Source organism: Copidosoma floridanum, unplaced genomic scaffold (genome assembly GCF_036245765.1).
Source record: "Copidosoma floridanum isolate Cflo_tuat_1 unplaced genomic scaffold, Cflo_Japanese_pri ptg000021l, whole genome shotgun sequence".
In the NCBI taxonomy this organism is placed as follows: Eukaryota; Metazoa; Arthropoda; class Insecta; order Hymenoptera; family Encyrtidae; genus Copidosoma; species Copidosoma floridanum.
Genome location: NW_028321898.1, coordinates 30,482,127 through 30,494,869, shown reverse-complemented (window position 1 = coordinate 30,494,869; position 12,743 = coordinate 30,482,127). Strand labels below are relative to the sequence as shown.

Genomic DNA, 12,743 nt, shown 5'->3' with positions numbered 1-12,743 from the left:
CAAAATATTACACATACACAACTACAGTGTTGTACGTATTAAAAAAAATAATAATAAATAAATAAATAAATTAAAAAAAAAGAAATGTCTATCGTACGTGGATAGAAAATAATAATAAAAACACAGCACTCATATTTCTCTTTTTAATATATATGAGTATGTATGAGTAATTAAATAATGGTGCAATAAAATCAGTATTTTTTAATGTTACTGAATTTGACTATACGTAGACGTTACGTTTTATGGGTAAACCAGTGGGTTTGACACTTGTAATTTGTCTCTATATCCCTTTCTCTTTGGCCCTTCTTAATTGTTTTATACTTTATTTTTAAAAGAATACAATTGTTAACTTTTCGGTGTTGCAGTACATAAAAATTCACAAACGCTTGACATTATTTTTCAATACGATTTCCATGTAAGTTTGAAATATTCGAAATAAAAAAAGCCAATGTAAGTAAATGAGCCATGTGCTATTTATTTTTCTGCTACACATTTTTAATTAAAAAGCTATACTGTCATTGATTACTTGTCTTTGGAAATACAATGTTTTTACTAAAAAAATTGAAATAAAAAAAAATAAAAAAGAAAAAAACAGTAAAAGACAAAAAAACGAAATACGAAATATTTTTCAAAAAATTTTTTGAGTCACCTATTTGTAAATAAAACTGTTAACTGTTGAACAATTTGTTTCACTTCACTCGTGTAATTCAGTAAATTTTAATACTTATACTTATTTTTGTTGACTGTGACACACATTTTGATACTAACGTGCACTATTAATAATATAACAAAAAAACGAATTTTAAGTATTACGTATTTCTTCAGCTGGTATTTTCTAAAAATAAATATTACATCAAATGTTCTTACCAAACCGTAAATAGAGGTAATATATAATAGGTAATTAAACAGTCCTAGAATCCCACTTTAAAGAGTTACTAAAAAATTTGACCTTACTTAAATTTACAAAACAATTGATCTGTTATTCACTGTTGTAATAAATTTAAAAAATTTGTCACACGAAAAAACAAGAGCCGTAACAATAAAAGTCAGAATATTAATTATTCTAGGGCAGTGAGTATACAAAACAAAATGAGCACTTAAGTGCCTGATTTGAACAAGGAAAAGATAAAAAAGCGTAAATATTTATTTGACTGCACTGTGCCTCTTTAAAGAAAAAAAAAAAAAAAAAACGATTTCCCATCTGTTGTAAAATTGCACACGCATTAACGTCGAAGAAAAAAATAATTAAAAATAATGACGTGCATGTTAAGTAATATAATGTAAATTTCCAAAAGCGCCTTTCTTGCTCAAAACTATTAACATCTAATAATAATTATAATAATAAAAAAAAAAAAATTACTGTTAACCATTGTTATGAAATAAAAAAAAAAAAAAAAAAAACGAGAACTCGTGCGTATGGATTTTGAATGTGCTAATTTTACCAAAAGTAAAATAACTTAAACAATTTGTAACCATTTTATCAATGCATTAATATGTACATTGTATTTTATGTGTCTAATTACACTCATGGTTAAACTTAATTTACATTTTCTTTTAATTTTTTTCACGCACATCTGTATCAGTATTATTATTATTTTTTTTTTTTTTTATTAAGTGGAGAAAACTAAACTCTAACCATCCTTGACGGTATCAATGTCATTGTGTTCAAATTTTGTGCATACGTCTGTATTCACTTGTTTTCACTGTAATTTTGCGCTAATTCACATTAAAATTTTAAATGTATATGCAATGTATGCACTATAAAAAATAGCCATAAAGTAAAAATTTCTTAATTATCAATAATAACTTTAAATAAACGCTAAAAAATTCAAATAAAGATGTGAGTCAACAAATTACTTTTCAACATTTTTTTTTTTTGTACTAGTTACTTCACCTGCTTAAAATGCTGTACAAGCATAAAATTAATTGTAACAAGTTAATTTATTTTCACAATAAGCAGTGTACACGAAATAAAGTTACGGCATTTTTATAGTGGGTATCCGATGGAAGACTGTCTCGAAAAAAATGCGCTCTATCGGTCTTCGGACGAAAACTCTTGCCTTCTTGTTGCAGTAGTACTTCTTGCATAGATTCACTAATGAATTCCCTTGAATATATTAAACAAATACCATAAAAAAAGAACTGAAACTTAATCGGTCATTAAAACTGAATCTAGCAATAATTATTTTGTACCGTACGAAAGGTCATAGGTTCATTTACAATTAAAATAAGATATTGTGTCAGTTTCTAACAAAAGCACGATGCTTATGAAAAAAAAAAAGTTTTGTTATTAGTTATTATAACAATAATTTTCAGATAATTTTATTGTCTAATGTTTTTTCTTTCAAGTCAACGTTGTAATCAGTAGTGTGAGAATTATGATGTTGAAGAAATTGTACATGGTTTTAAAAAACTTTTGCAGTAAAAACACAAACGAAAAGTAAAAATTTTAAACAATTGTTATGTATATCGTATAGAAAGTAAGTTTAATAATTCTCGATTTATGAGTTGAAGAAAAAAAAAAAAAAAAAAAAAAAAAAAGTATAAAATGGTAGCTGAAAAAGAATTCTCAATGTACATTCTATCGCGTTAACAAGACAGTAGTGTAACGAACGATGTTTGTATTTAAAAATACTGTGATACCTTAACACGTGTACTGTTTACTAAAAATGCTTAAAACATATTCAATTTGCGCACAGAATGTTGCAGCTCTTTTTTTTTATTACTTTTAACGTGTATTTTATTATCTTTGATATCATTTTATATACACATTGTTTTAAAAACCTTGGGTAACTTATCGATTGCGAGTTATTGAAAATTTACTTTCAACTTGTGAAAAATAATAAGTCTTTACAACTCAATTTAAATTAAAAAAATTATCCTTCGATGCCAAATAGTATGTTTTTTGTATAAGTGTTCTATGTAATTGATTTATATTTATAAATATTAAGTAATGTAATTGTTGCGTCTTAATAATAATCTAGTTTAGATATTTTTATATCCATGGTGATTATAGCATACAGCTCAATCTACTTTAAAAGTTCTAAAATCTAGTATACGCTGTAAATATCTCTGAGTACAACATTATTTATTTGACGGTTTCCATAGGTGTTTTTCTCATGCTTTCCGAACTCCTTGCTTTTTGCTGTGAATCTCTTTCACGATTTTTTAATTAAATTATAAAAAAAATTAATCAATAAAAGTGTTGTTGTCAGAACGACTTAATGGCAAACAATACCAATTACGAACAGAAGTACAAGCTCGTACACTATGCGAGTCTTCTCATAACTACGATTGCAAAATATATTGGATTGAAACTTTATATAGTATTAATTGTGAAACATTTATCGGTGCTATGACCTTCTCTATTGTTACGAATTATTATATTATCTTTATAGCACAAATGGTTCACTTATATGCGTGGAAGGCGTATATTGAAATGGTAAGAAACAATAAAAACAGACAAATTAAAAAACACTTCCTATTTATTTAATACAAAAAAACACATGTATTTTAATTTTGGAAATTTTGGACTTTTCAGTGTACTTGAAAATTGTTCACTTACAATAAATTTCGATTTTTAAGATCAATGATTTAAATTTTAATTTTAATTTAAATTTTTATACTGAATTCCCCCATGTATTCATTAAGTAATTACATCGTTTTTCAGCAAATAGCACTATTAAAGCGGTCACAGCATATACAAGAAATTCATTTCTTGCAGTGTTAAAATGAAAAAAAAAATTTCAATTGGATTTAAAAAAAAATTCAAGTAGGTATTAAAAAATCTTATAGATGTTATTATTTAACATTAAAAAATGTACTTTAGTACGTAATCAAATAAAAAAAAAAAAAAATCGTATTTAAAAAAAAAGAAAGCCCAAGTAACTAATATTCAAATCAAATAATTAGGGTTAAAATATATTATTGAGTTAATTATACAATACGTGTACGCATTTTCATAACATGATAAAACAACTGTCTTATCTCTTTCCTACTGTAAACTAAAAACTGTACATAACATTTACACATAAGTATGCACGCGATTCGTAATTATAATTGTGTTTTTTATTACGAATTTACTCATAAATGTTTTCTTACAATAAAACTAAATTTTTTAATTCAATATGTTCATTTTTATATGAATTTGCATCGTCATATTAATTTCTTTTTTGTTAATTTTACTACATATACTATTTTCTCTAAGTATGACAATAGTCAAGGGGAAAGGCATGACTCAGGAAAAAAATTAATTTTGTTTACTATCTATTGTATATTGTTGTAACATTAAATATATAAGTAATAAATTGGAGAGAAAAAACATAGGAATAAATTGACAGAAATTCACAGGAATATGTGTTTGCAATTTTATTTATTGTCTAAAAATTTTCGAGAAAATAAAAATAAAATTTGTCATTTGCATTTATTTACGATAAAAATGCTGAAGAAATTTTATTCAAGTAACATTACGCTTTAAGCGATTCAACGTTGTATCTCTACCTAAAATTTCCATCATTTCTGCAACTCCTGGACCTTCCTGTACAAAAATTATTCCATCAGAATCTGTTAAACCTATTCCAAAACAATTTTTTTTTCTTTTTTTTTTTTTTTTACCTTCAATCCACTTAAAAGACTTCTCAAGGTTTTCATCAAGTCAGCAAACGGTACGTTATTGTTATTAGAAAATTCTTTTAAATGAATTAACAAAGATTCTTTACAAAAATGATCACGTTCAAGGCCTTCAAGTTTTTTACTTAGTACATCTACTGCTTCCAAGTACTTAAGGTCTTTTCCTGCGTTAGGTTTCACCCACAAAAACTTTAAATCTGACTTGACCAAATCACTGAGCTTTGTAATTCTGTGCTGGGCCCATTTTAGTGTCGCTATTATGTGATCTGGATTTAAATTCAAACTATCGTCCAATGCTCTAAGATAACAGTTTCATGGGGACTTAAAAAATGAATTACTATTAAAACAAATGAGTTTAATTACAACAATACTTACCTATCGGAAAAAGCTTCTTTAACAAGTTTGGTAATTCTTTCAACTAAGAACTTGTGATTTTCTTTATTACTAACGAGATTTGAAATTTCTAATTGATTGAATTCCATCAATTTTATTGGATCTAGTCTACTAGAATTGACATTTATCTTGTTAATGTCAAACTGAAAATTTAAAAAAAAATTACAAGTTAAATTTTGTACTAACGAAGAAGTAATTGTTTGGACATATAATAAAATATAAATACAGATTTGATTAATTCTTGGTAACTATAGCAATGAGAAAGGCCTTTATCACGAACAAAACCACTGCCAGCAAGAGTTATATAATTAAGTAATGGTAAAGGCAAAATTCCATCCTTCCTGTAATAATCCACTCTTATGTCATCCTGCCTTTTTGACAGTTTTGTACCATTTGAATTTAAAATCAAAGGCAAGTGGCCATACTGAGGAGGGGTCCAACCAAACGCTCTAGAAAATTAGGATTTATTAATTATGATGATGAAGATTATTAGGATTTATTAGGATGTATTAAGTATCATGTAATTCATTAAAAAAATAATTGTTTTACTTGTAAAGAAGTAAATGCTTTGGGGTTGACATTTGCCACTCGACTCCTCTAAGAACATGTGAGATTTCCATTAGATGATCATCCACAACATTTGCAAAATGGTAAGTAGGAAATCCGTCTGTTTTAAAAATAACAGGATCTCCTTCATTCACAGACACGTTATAAGTTATATCACCATAAATTAAATCTTTAAATGGGTCTGGCGTTGGTGTCAGCTGCATTAAAAAAAAATTAATTGAAAACTCGAATCAATTATTCACATAAGTGAGTAAATACATACCTTAAATCTAATACAATAAGTTTGTTCTCTCTTGAGTCTGTCTTTCACTTCTTCATCACTAAAATGTCTACAACGATTATCATACTTTGGAGTCTGACTTTCTTTCACTGCCGTATTTCTTAACAGTTTTAATCTCGTCTCAGAACAAAAACATCTGTAAGCTGAGCCATTTTTCAGCAAAATCTCCACATGCTCCTTGTACAAATCCAACCTCTTTGATTGAACGTATGGACCAACAGGACCACCTCTGATTGGATCCTCATCTGGGATTATTCCAGCCCACGTGAGATCACTGTGAAGTTGCTCCATAGCACCAGGTACAACTCTAGTCTGATCTGTGTCCTCTATCCTTAAGATAAAACAGCCATTTTTTGAGCGAGCAAACAAATAATTGTACAGTGCTGTCCTCAGTCCTCCAAGGTGTAAATAGCCTGAAAATAAAAGAAAATACTCTGGATAAAATTACTTAAAAATCAGGTATTTCTTCAATTAATAGAACATCACAATATTATTAAAACAAAAATAACATCAATATACCTGTGGGACTGGGAGCAAATCTAACTCTAATCTGAGAACGAGCATAGGATCTTCTTATTATCACTTGAAAGTTCCGCGTCAGAAAGGCAAAATTTCGATGCATGTTTCTTTTAGAACTTTTAATTGACGAAAATAATATAAAACATAAGTTTAGGGCTCGGAAGCAAAGCGGTTTAACAAAAACTTATTGCTTCTTTTGAGTGCTCACATTACACGTGCTGGGGGTCCAACTCACGTTTATCTCTTGCGGAAAATATCCCTTACTCCGGGACTCCGGGCTCCGGCAACATATTTCACCTGTAATGCGGCCTCTTGTGACGCTGGAGACTTGTATAATCGTACGAATAAGTACAACTATAAATTATTGTTAGCCAGTAGCTCGAGTCAGGTGCAAAGTTATCCGTAGTTTTTACGTTTTCTGTGATCTTTAGAGAAAAATAGTGTCTACAAACGAAGCTAACGATACTTTTTTAACAAAAAACGTCACGCAATATATGTTTTTGTGACGTCGCTTAATCAACTATAATCAGCTGTCGAATGCAGACTGCAGCACTTGCAGCAGACGATATTTTGTACATATATATATATATAACGTATATGATATATATATAGGCTGTATTCCGCATTTCCGATGCTGCCACGCTAGCGTCAACTTGTACTAACTGTGGGTGGGTTCCGCTATTCCGCATGTCAATAAACTTCGATATTTTTTACTGTTTTCGCTCCCATGCCACCTGATATTTCGGAGTTTGTTGACAATGTTGACATGTCGCGACAGTTTGACAGTTCCCGATCAGAAAAAAGTTTGTTGCAACTATGTGGTCCATCTCTATTCTCTGGTGCCACACCACAAACAATAACAAACTCCGTGAATGGTCCGATCCTGGTACCATCTGTGGCCCGCTTCTGACTGCAGTATACTATGCATCATGGCAGCATTTGCGGAATACAGCTTATGCGATGCGTGGGTGGATACAGAGATGACGAATAGTGTGTGTGTGTGTGTGTGTGTGTGTGTGTGTGTGTGTGTGTGTGTGTGTACAGAGTACTCTCTATAGATCTAGATGCTGCTGCTCTGAGGACTGAGAGCAGTGCTCTCGTGTGCATGTGATTGATGAGAACAAAATAATGAAAAAAAAAATCTGTCATGTAACGGACGCGTGTGAGTATCGGTAGTCCGGGGTAAATCCGGGCTGCAACGACCGACACAAGAGCAGGAGGAGACGAACAAACGCCAGCCAGAAGGGTGCGGAGGTAAATGACGTGGACGCACGACGTGGACGATGATGGTAAACAGCCTGGAGGCTGGCCACTCGTCGGCTTACCATCACCTAGGAGGCGCCGGCGGAGGCGGAGGAAGCTTCAGGGACGTCAAACAATGGCTCATACGCCACCGCTCTCCCAGATTCGTTGTTTTGGTCATCGCTCTCTTCTGCATCGTGCCCTTCTTCTCGCACTACTACCTCTCCAAGGTAAGCGCACGATCATGTCACATACCGATCTCCCTGTATATCCTCTGTATTTAAGTACCATCCTAAAACACGTGACGTACATCTCAATTGCAGGTGGAAACAGATCTGTCGTACCTGGATGTACACCAAACAAGAGCCAAGCTCGAGGGTTTCCACGACTTCACGTCGATGAAGGCGGCTGATCTGAAGTACCGCATAGAGGAGATGCTGCGTATCAAACAGTCGGTCAGCAACGAGCTCAGGGACCTCGAGGTGAAGCGCAGGAAGCTGCTCTCGGAGGTCAGCAGCCTGACCCAGCAGATAGACGAGCTCAAGCAGGAGATGTTGCACCAACAGATGGATCTGGACCGGATGAAGATCAGCATTGTGCAGGCACAGGCGGCCCAGAGGGAAGCCGTGGAGAGGAATACGCCGGAGCTGGCGCCACCTAAGAGAATACTTGGCGACGCCGTGCCGGAGGTATTGCCTCCTAACTTGAACTCCCGAGCTTGCCGGATGTTTAATTGCTTCGATCACAGTCGCTGTGCTCTGACCAGTGGCTTTCCGGTCTATCTCTACGATCCCGAGGAGTTTTCTGTCGTCAATCCTGGCTGGGACATTGATGGATTTTTGAAGACTTACATCAAGCACACTCTTGGTACGTCAATGTTTGCTCTAATATCCCATACGTTATTCTCTCAGATACACCACAGCATTTGGATTTAATATTTTTAGGCTACAATGCACACCTCACGTTCGATCCCGCAGAGGCGTGTATATACATTGTCCTAGTCGGCGAAGCTCTACCAGCATCCCAAAATACTCCCGCCAGTATCAGCCATCCTCTGGATATTAAAAAACTTCAGTCGCTCCCTTACTGGGGTGGTGATGGCAGAAATCACATACTTTTGAATCTTGCACGTAGAGATTTGTCTGCTAACTCTGCAGATATGTTTGACAGAACCGATACTGGCCGTGCCATAGTCGTACAATCGACCTTTCTGAGAGAACGCTTTCGCGAAGGTTTTGACCTGATTGTACCGCCGATATTGGGGCCTCCAGGGGGTGACATCTGGCAGGAATGTGCTCACATGTTGCCCGCTCGAAGGAAATATTTACTATCATTTCAAGGTAACTGATCTAGAGTAAATTTTTTCAACATCAGAGTTTTACAGTAATAACAGTTGAATGACTATTGTTTTCAGGTGAAATGCGCGCCTTGAAGTCGTTGTCTACGACGCATCAAGTGATAGACGATGCCGAGTTGGACATTGAAAAAGCATCTCTGGATGATAACAATTTAGACAATTTCATAATTCAGCATTTAAGAGAAATGAGCAATGGCGTGACGTTGGACAAATTTTTCATAGAATTCGAGTGCAATCCCGCATCTGAGGAGAAAAAGTTGAACGAGGTCCTGGACTGGTCACTTTGCGGCACGGAGTCGTCGAGAAAAACCATTTTGAAGGAGTCGACGTTTGCTCTGATACTTGCTCCGAGTAACGTTAGTTTTCTGTCCACTGCCTCGATACAGACGAGACTGTACGAGGCGTTGAGATCTGGTGCCATACCCGTTATTTTAGGAGGAGATAGGGTGTCTTTGAGTTACAAAGAAGTTATTGCTTGGAGAAGGGCTGCAATATTTTTGCCCAAGGTATGCGCATTTATTTTTTAAAACATCAGAAAAATACAGTATGTTATTAATAAATTGTAGGCCAGAGTTACAGAGATGCATTTCCTACTGAGAGCCGTTCCAGACAACGATCTGTTAGCCATGAGAAGGCAAGGAAGGCTCATTTGGGAACGTTATTTGGGAACAGCTCAGAGTACAGTTGACACGATTGTTGCCGTGCTGAGAACTCGCTTAGGCATTCCTCCCTTACCAGCAACTCAAGCCCCAAGTACTAGCGTTTTTAATTCTTCCTTTGTGGTAATTGTTACTGAATGTTCCTGTTTGACGAAAAAATTTAACAACTTTCAGCTATGAAACATAAATATATTGTCCTTTTAGCCTTTGAGGTCGGATGCCATAATCGCTGAATCCGAAGCTGAAGAGAATCTAGGTCCATTGGAGCCACCATACCCGTCACCAGCTTACAAAAGAAATTATACGATAATGCTGGTGCAAGGCTATGAAATGTGGAACGATTGGGTCGATCCGTTCAATCTGTATCCTCAATTGCCGTTTGATACGGTCTTACCCAGTGATGCCAAGTTCATAGGCTCGGAAGTCGGATTTCGTCCAATAAATAAAGGAGCCGGTGGTTCAGGTAAGGAGTTCAGCGAAGCACTTGGCGGCAATCATCCGCGCGAACAGTTTACTATCGTGATGCTCACCTACGAAAGAGAACAGGTCTTGATCAACTCGCTGTCCCGGCTCTACGGTTTGCCATACTTGAACAAAGTCATCGTCGTCTGGAATAGTCCAAAGCCACCTGTGGAGGATCTAAGGTGGCCCGATATTGGGGTTCCCGTACACGTACGTGTCCAATCATTAATTCCAAATAATTAGAAAGAAACTTGACAGAAATAAAAAAAATTAAACTCATTGTAGGTTGTCAAAACCAAGAGGAATAGTTTGAATAACAGGTTCCTGCCATTCGATGCCATAGAGACAGAAGCCGTCTTGTCCGTTGATGATGACGCTCACTTGCGACACGATGAAATAATGTTTGGGTTCAGAGTTTGGAGAGAACATAGAGACAGAGTGGTTGGTTTTCCAGGGCGCTTTCACGCTTGGGATCAAAATAATCATAACACTTGGAACTACAATTCCAATTATTCGTGCGAATTGTCGATGGTATTGACGGGCGCTGCATTTATTCACAAGCATTACACTTATTTGTATACTCATTGGCTACCTCAGGCTATTAGGGACAAAGTCGACGAGTACATGAACTGCGAGGACATAGCGATGAATTTTTTGGTATCGCATATTACGAGGAAACCTCCAGTAAAGGTGAGATTAATTAAAACTGCATCGAATTATATTTTACACGCTAATTTATTCTTAGGTCACGTCTCGGTGGACGTTTAGATGTCCAGGGTGTCCAGTGTCACTGTCGGAAGATGACACGCATTTTCAAGAAAGGCACAAATGTATCAACTTTTTTTCACAAGTAGGTATCATTGGGGAAAAAAAAAACAATCACGAAAAGAATTTTTATTAAAAATTGACGATTTTTCTTCTTTTTTTCTAAGGTCTTTGGTTACATGCCATTAATGAACACGCAATATCGAGCCGATTCGATACTGTTCAAAACACGGATACCACATGACAAACAGAAATGCTTCAAATTTATATGAGCATTTAAATCGTATTCAATCATTGATGTCACCAAAGAATAGGTGACAGATATGTACATATGTAGGTAATTGTATAGTAGAAAGATTTTTACAATACGAAATCACGAGGCCATAACAGTTTATAGGTAACTTATGAACAAATTAACCGTAAGTATGTTTTAATCGAACAAAACGTTTTTGACGACCGTAGTATGTAAGTACAACTTTTTTTGAAAGTTTTATTTTTACCAGCCATACTAATTTATTAAATACTGCCAAGTAATGATGTTGTAGATTTTTTTGCTTTTTTTTTGTTTTTAATGCATCAGGCCCTTTTTTTACAAAAGGATTCGAATAGTGTAAATAAGGTATTAAAAACAAACGAACAAAAAACCTAAGGAAGCAACTTTGCTAGAACAAATACGCGTAGACACGCTTGATAGAAACTGTAAAGAATCATGTTGAACTTGTAAATGAAACCGTGCAATTGTACAATACGCAATCTACGATGATTATTTTAACGATTCGTCGTTCCTGTCTTGGAAACGATTTATAAATATATATTTCTACAATGACTCGATGTACTCGTCATAAAAGTGATGACACAATTAACTTGATCGAATCTATTGTTTTCTAGAGTTTTATTTTTACAAGTGATCACGCACGCTTTTTTTATCCAGCGATATATTTTAGTCGAGATTCTATAATACACTCGATAAATGTTTTAGTCGCAACGTAACGCACGTCAATTCGAACAAATGAAAAAAAAAAAGTATTTTATTTTATAGTGATTAATTTCGCCACAACAATGATGTGAAGCGTTAAATTTTTATGTAAAAAAAAAAAAAAAAAAAAAATGGAAAAGAAAATCCATGCTCATGTATACAAACTCTGTTTACTGTCGAAAAATAATTTTATAATAAATTTTATGCTCGAGGCAAAATGTTGTACCATGTCTTACCAATATCCGATCCGCATCTACTATCATACGAAACCACAACCTTTCTCATATCACCCAAGACAAAACGCACGTGCTCCTCGGGTAAAAATAGAAGCTCCCTACCTTACCGTGAGCACCAAAATATAAAGCTGCCTCCCCCCCCCTCAAGTCCCGCTCATATACACAGCTTTTAAGCTTCGGATCAATAAAAGCAGACCGTGACGCAAACCTGCGCTTATTGGCCCAAGCCCTCGCGCGCGCCGCATCGGCATATCATTTCTCTCGCACGTAATCACACTTTGTTTTTTTCGTTTTGTTATCCAAGGTACGTATACCTACTTTTCCAGATGTGGTGCATTTGTCCGCAAAAACCCTGGTTTTCAGAGAAAAGCCGACCCAACGAAGATACGAAAAAAACTGCCTTTCAAACCGAGCGCGGCGTTTACGGTAACTCCACAACCTACCCTGTACTCTCTCTCGTCGAGGGGCGGGGGGGTGGTGTCTCAGAGCGAGAGTTTGCGCGCGCAAGCCGCAGCATATTACCACTTTTTTTTTTTCCTTGCCTCCCCCTGTAAGCCACGAATACACCGATCGGCGGCACAGAAGTTGTTCCTCTCCCCCGGAGAGCTGCTACCGTCGTCGTCGGGTTCTCGCGAGCTCTCCCCTCGTCGTGTGTGCA

General features: G+C 35.1%; 2 protein-coding genes across 3 annotated transcripts; one reads left to right on the top strand and one right to left on the bottom strand.

Moving 5' to 3' along the window:
- Positions 1 to 4,353: 4,353 nt before the first annotated feature.
- Positions 4,354 to 6,904, bottom strand: GluRS-m (putative glutamate--tRNA ligase, mitochondrial). 2 transcript variants are annotated; one of them, XM_089594284.1, is made up of 8 exons: positions 6,597 to 6,904; positions 6,389 to 6,504; positions 5,852 to 6,282; positions 5,572 to 5,786; positions 5,249 to 5,471; positions 5,005 to 5,165; positions 4,615 to 4,927; positions 4,354 to 4,537 (listed from the first exon to the last, which is right to left on the bottom strand). In XM_089594284.1, the coding sequence occupies exons 2-8, from the start codon at positions 6,489 to 6,491 to the stop codon at positions 4,457 to 4,459; spliced, it is 1,527 nt and encodes a 508-aa protein (XP_089450410.1). In that variant the 5' UTR covers positions 6,492 to 6,504; positions 6,597 to 6,904; the 3' UTR covers positions 4,354 to 4,456. The 2 variants fall into 2 exon arrangements, with proteins under 2 accessions (XP_089450410.1, XP_089450409.1); XM_089594283.1 differs by having other exon boundaries at positions 6,389 to 6,904.
- A 551-nt stretch (positions 6,905 to 7,455) lies between these two features.
- On the top strand, positions 7,456 to 11,936 carry botv (tripeptidyl-peptidase 2). The gene is made up of 9 exons (XM_014364295.2): positions 7,456 to 7,860; positions 7,954 to 8,497; positions 8,575 to 8,970; positions 9,045 to 9,493; positions 9,554 to 9,769; positions 9,851 to 10,318; positions 10,394 to 10,798; positions 10,854 to 10,958; positions 11,041 to 11,936. The coding sequence occupies exons 1-9, from the start codon at positions 7,672 to 7,674 to the stop codon at positions 11,143 to 11,145; spliced, it is 2,877 nt and encodes a 958-aa protein (XP_014219781.1). The 5' UTR covers positions 7,456 to 7,671; the 3' UTR covers positions 11,146 to 11,936.
- The last annotated feature ends 807 nt before the right edge of the window (positions 11,937 to 12,743 follow it).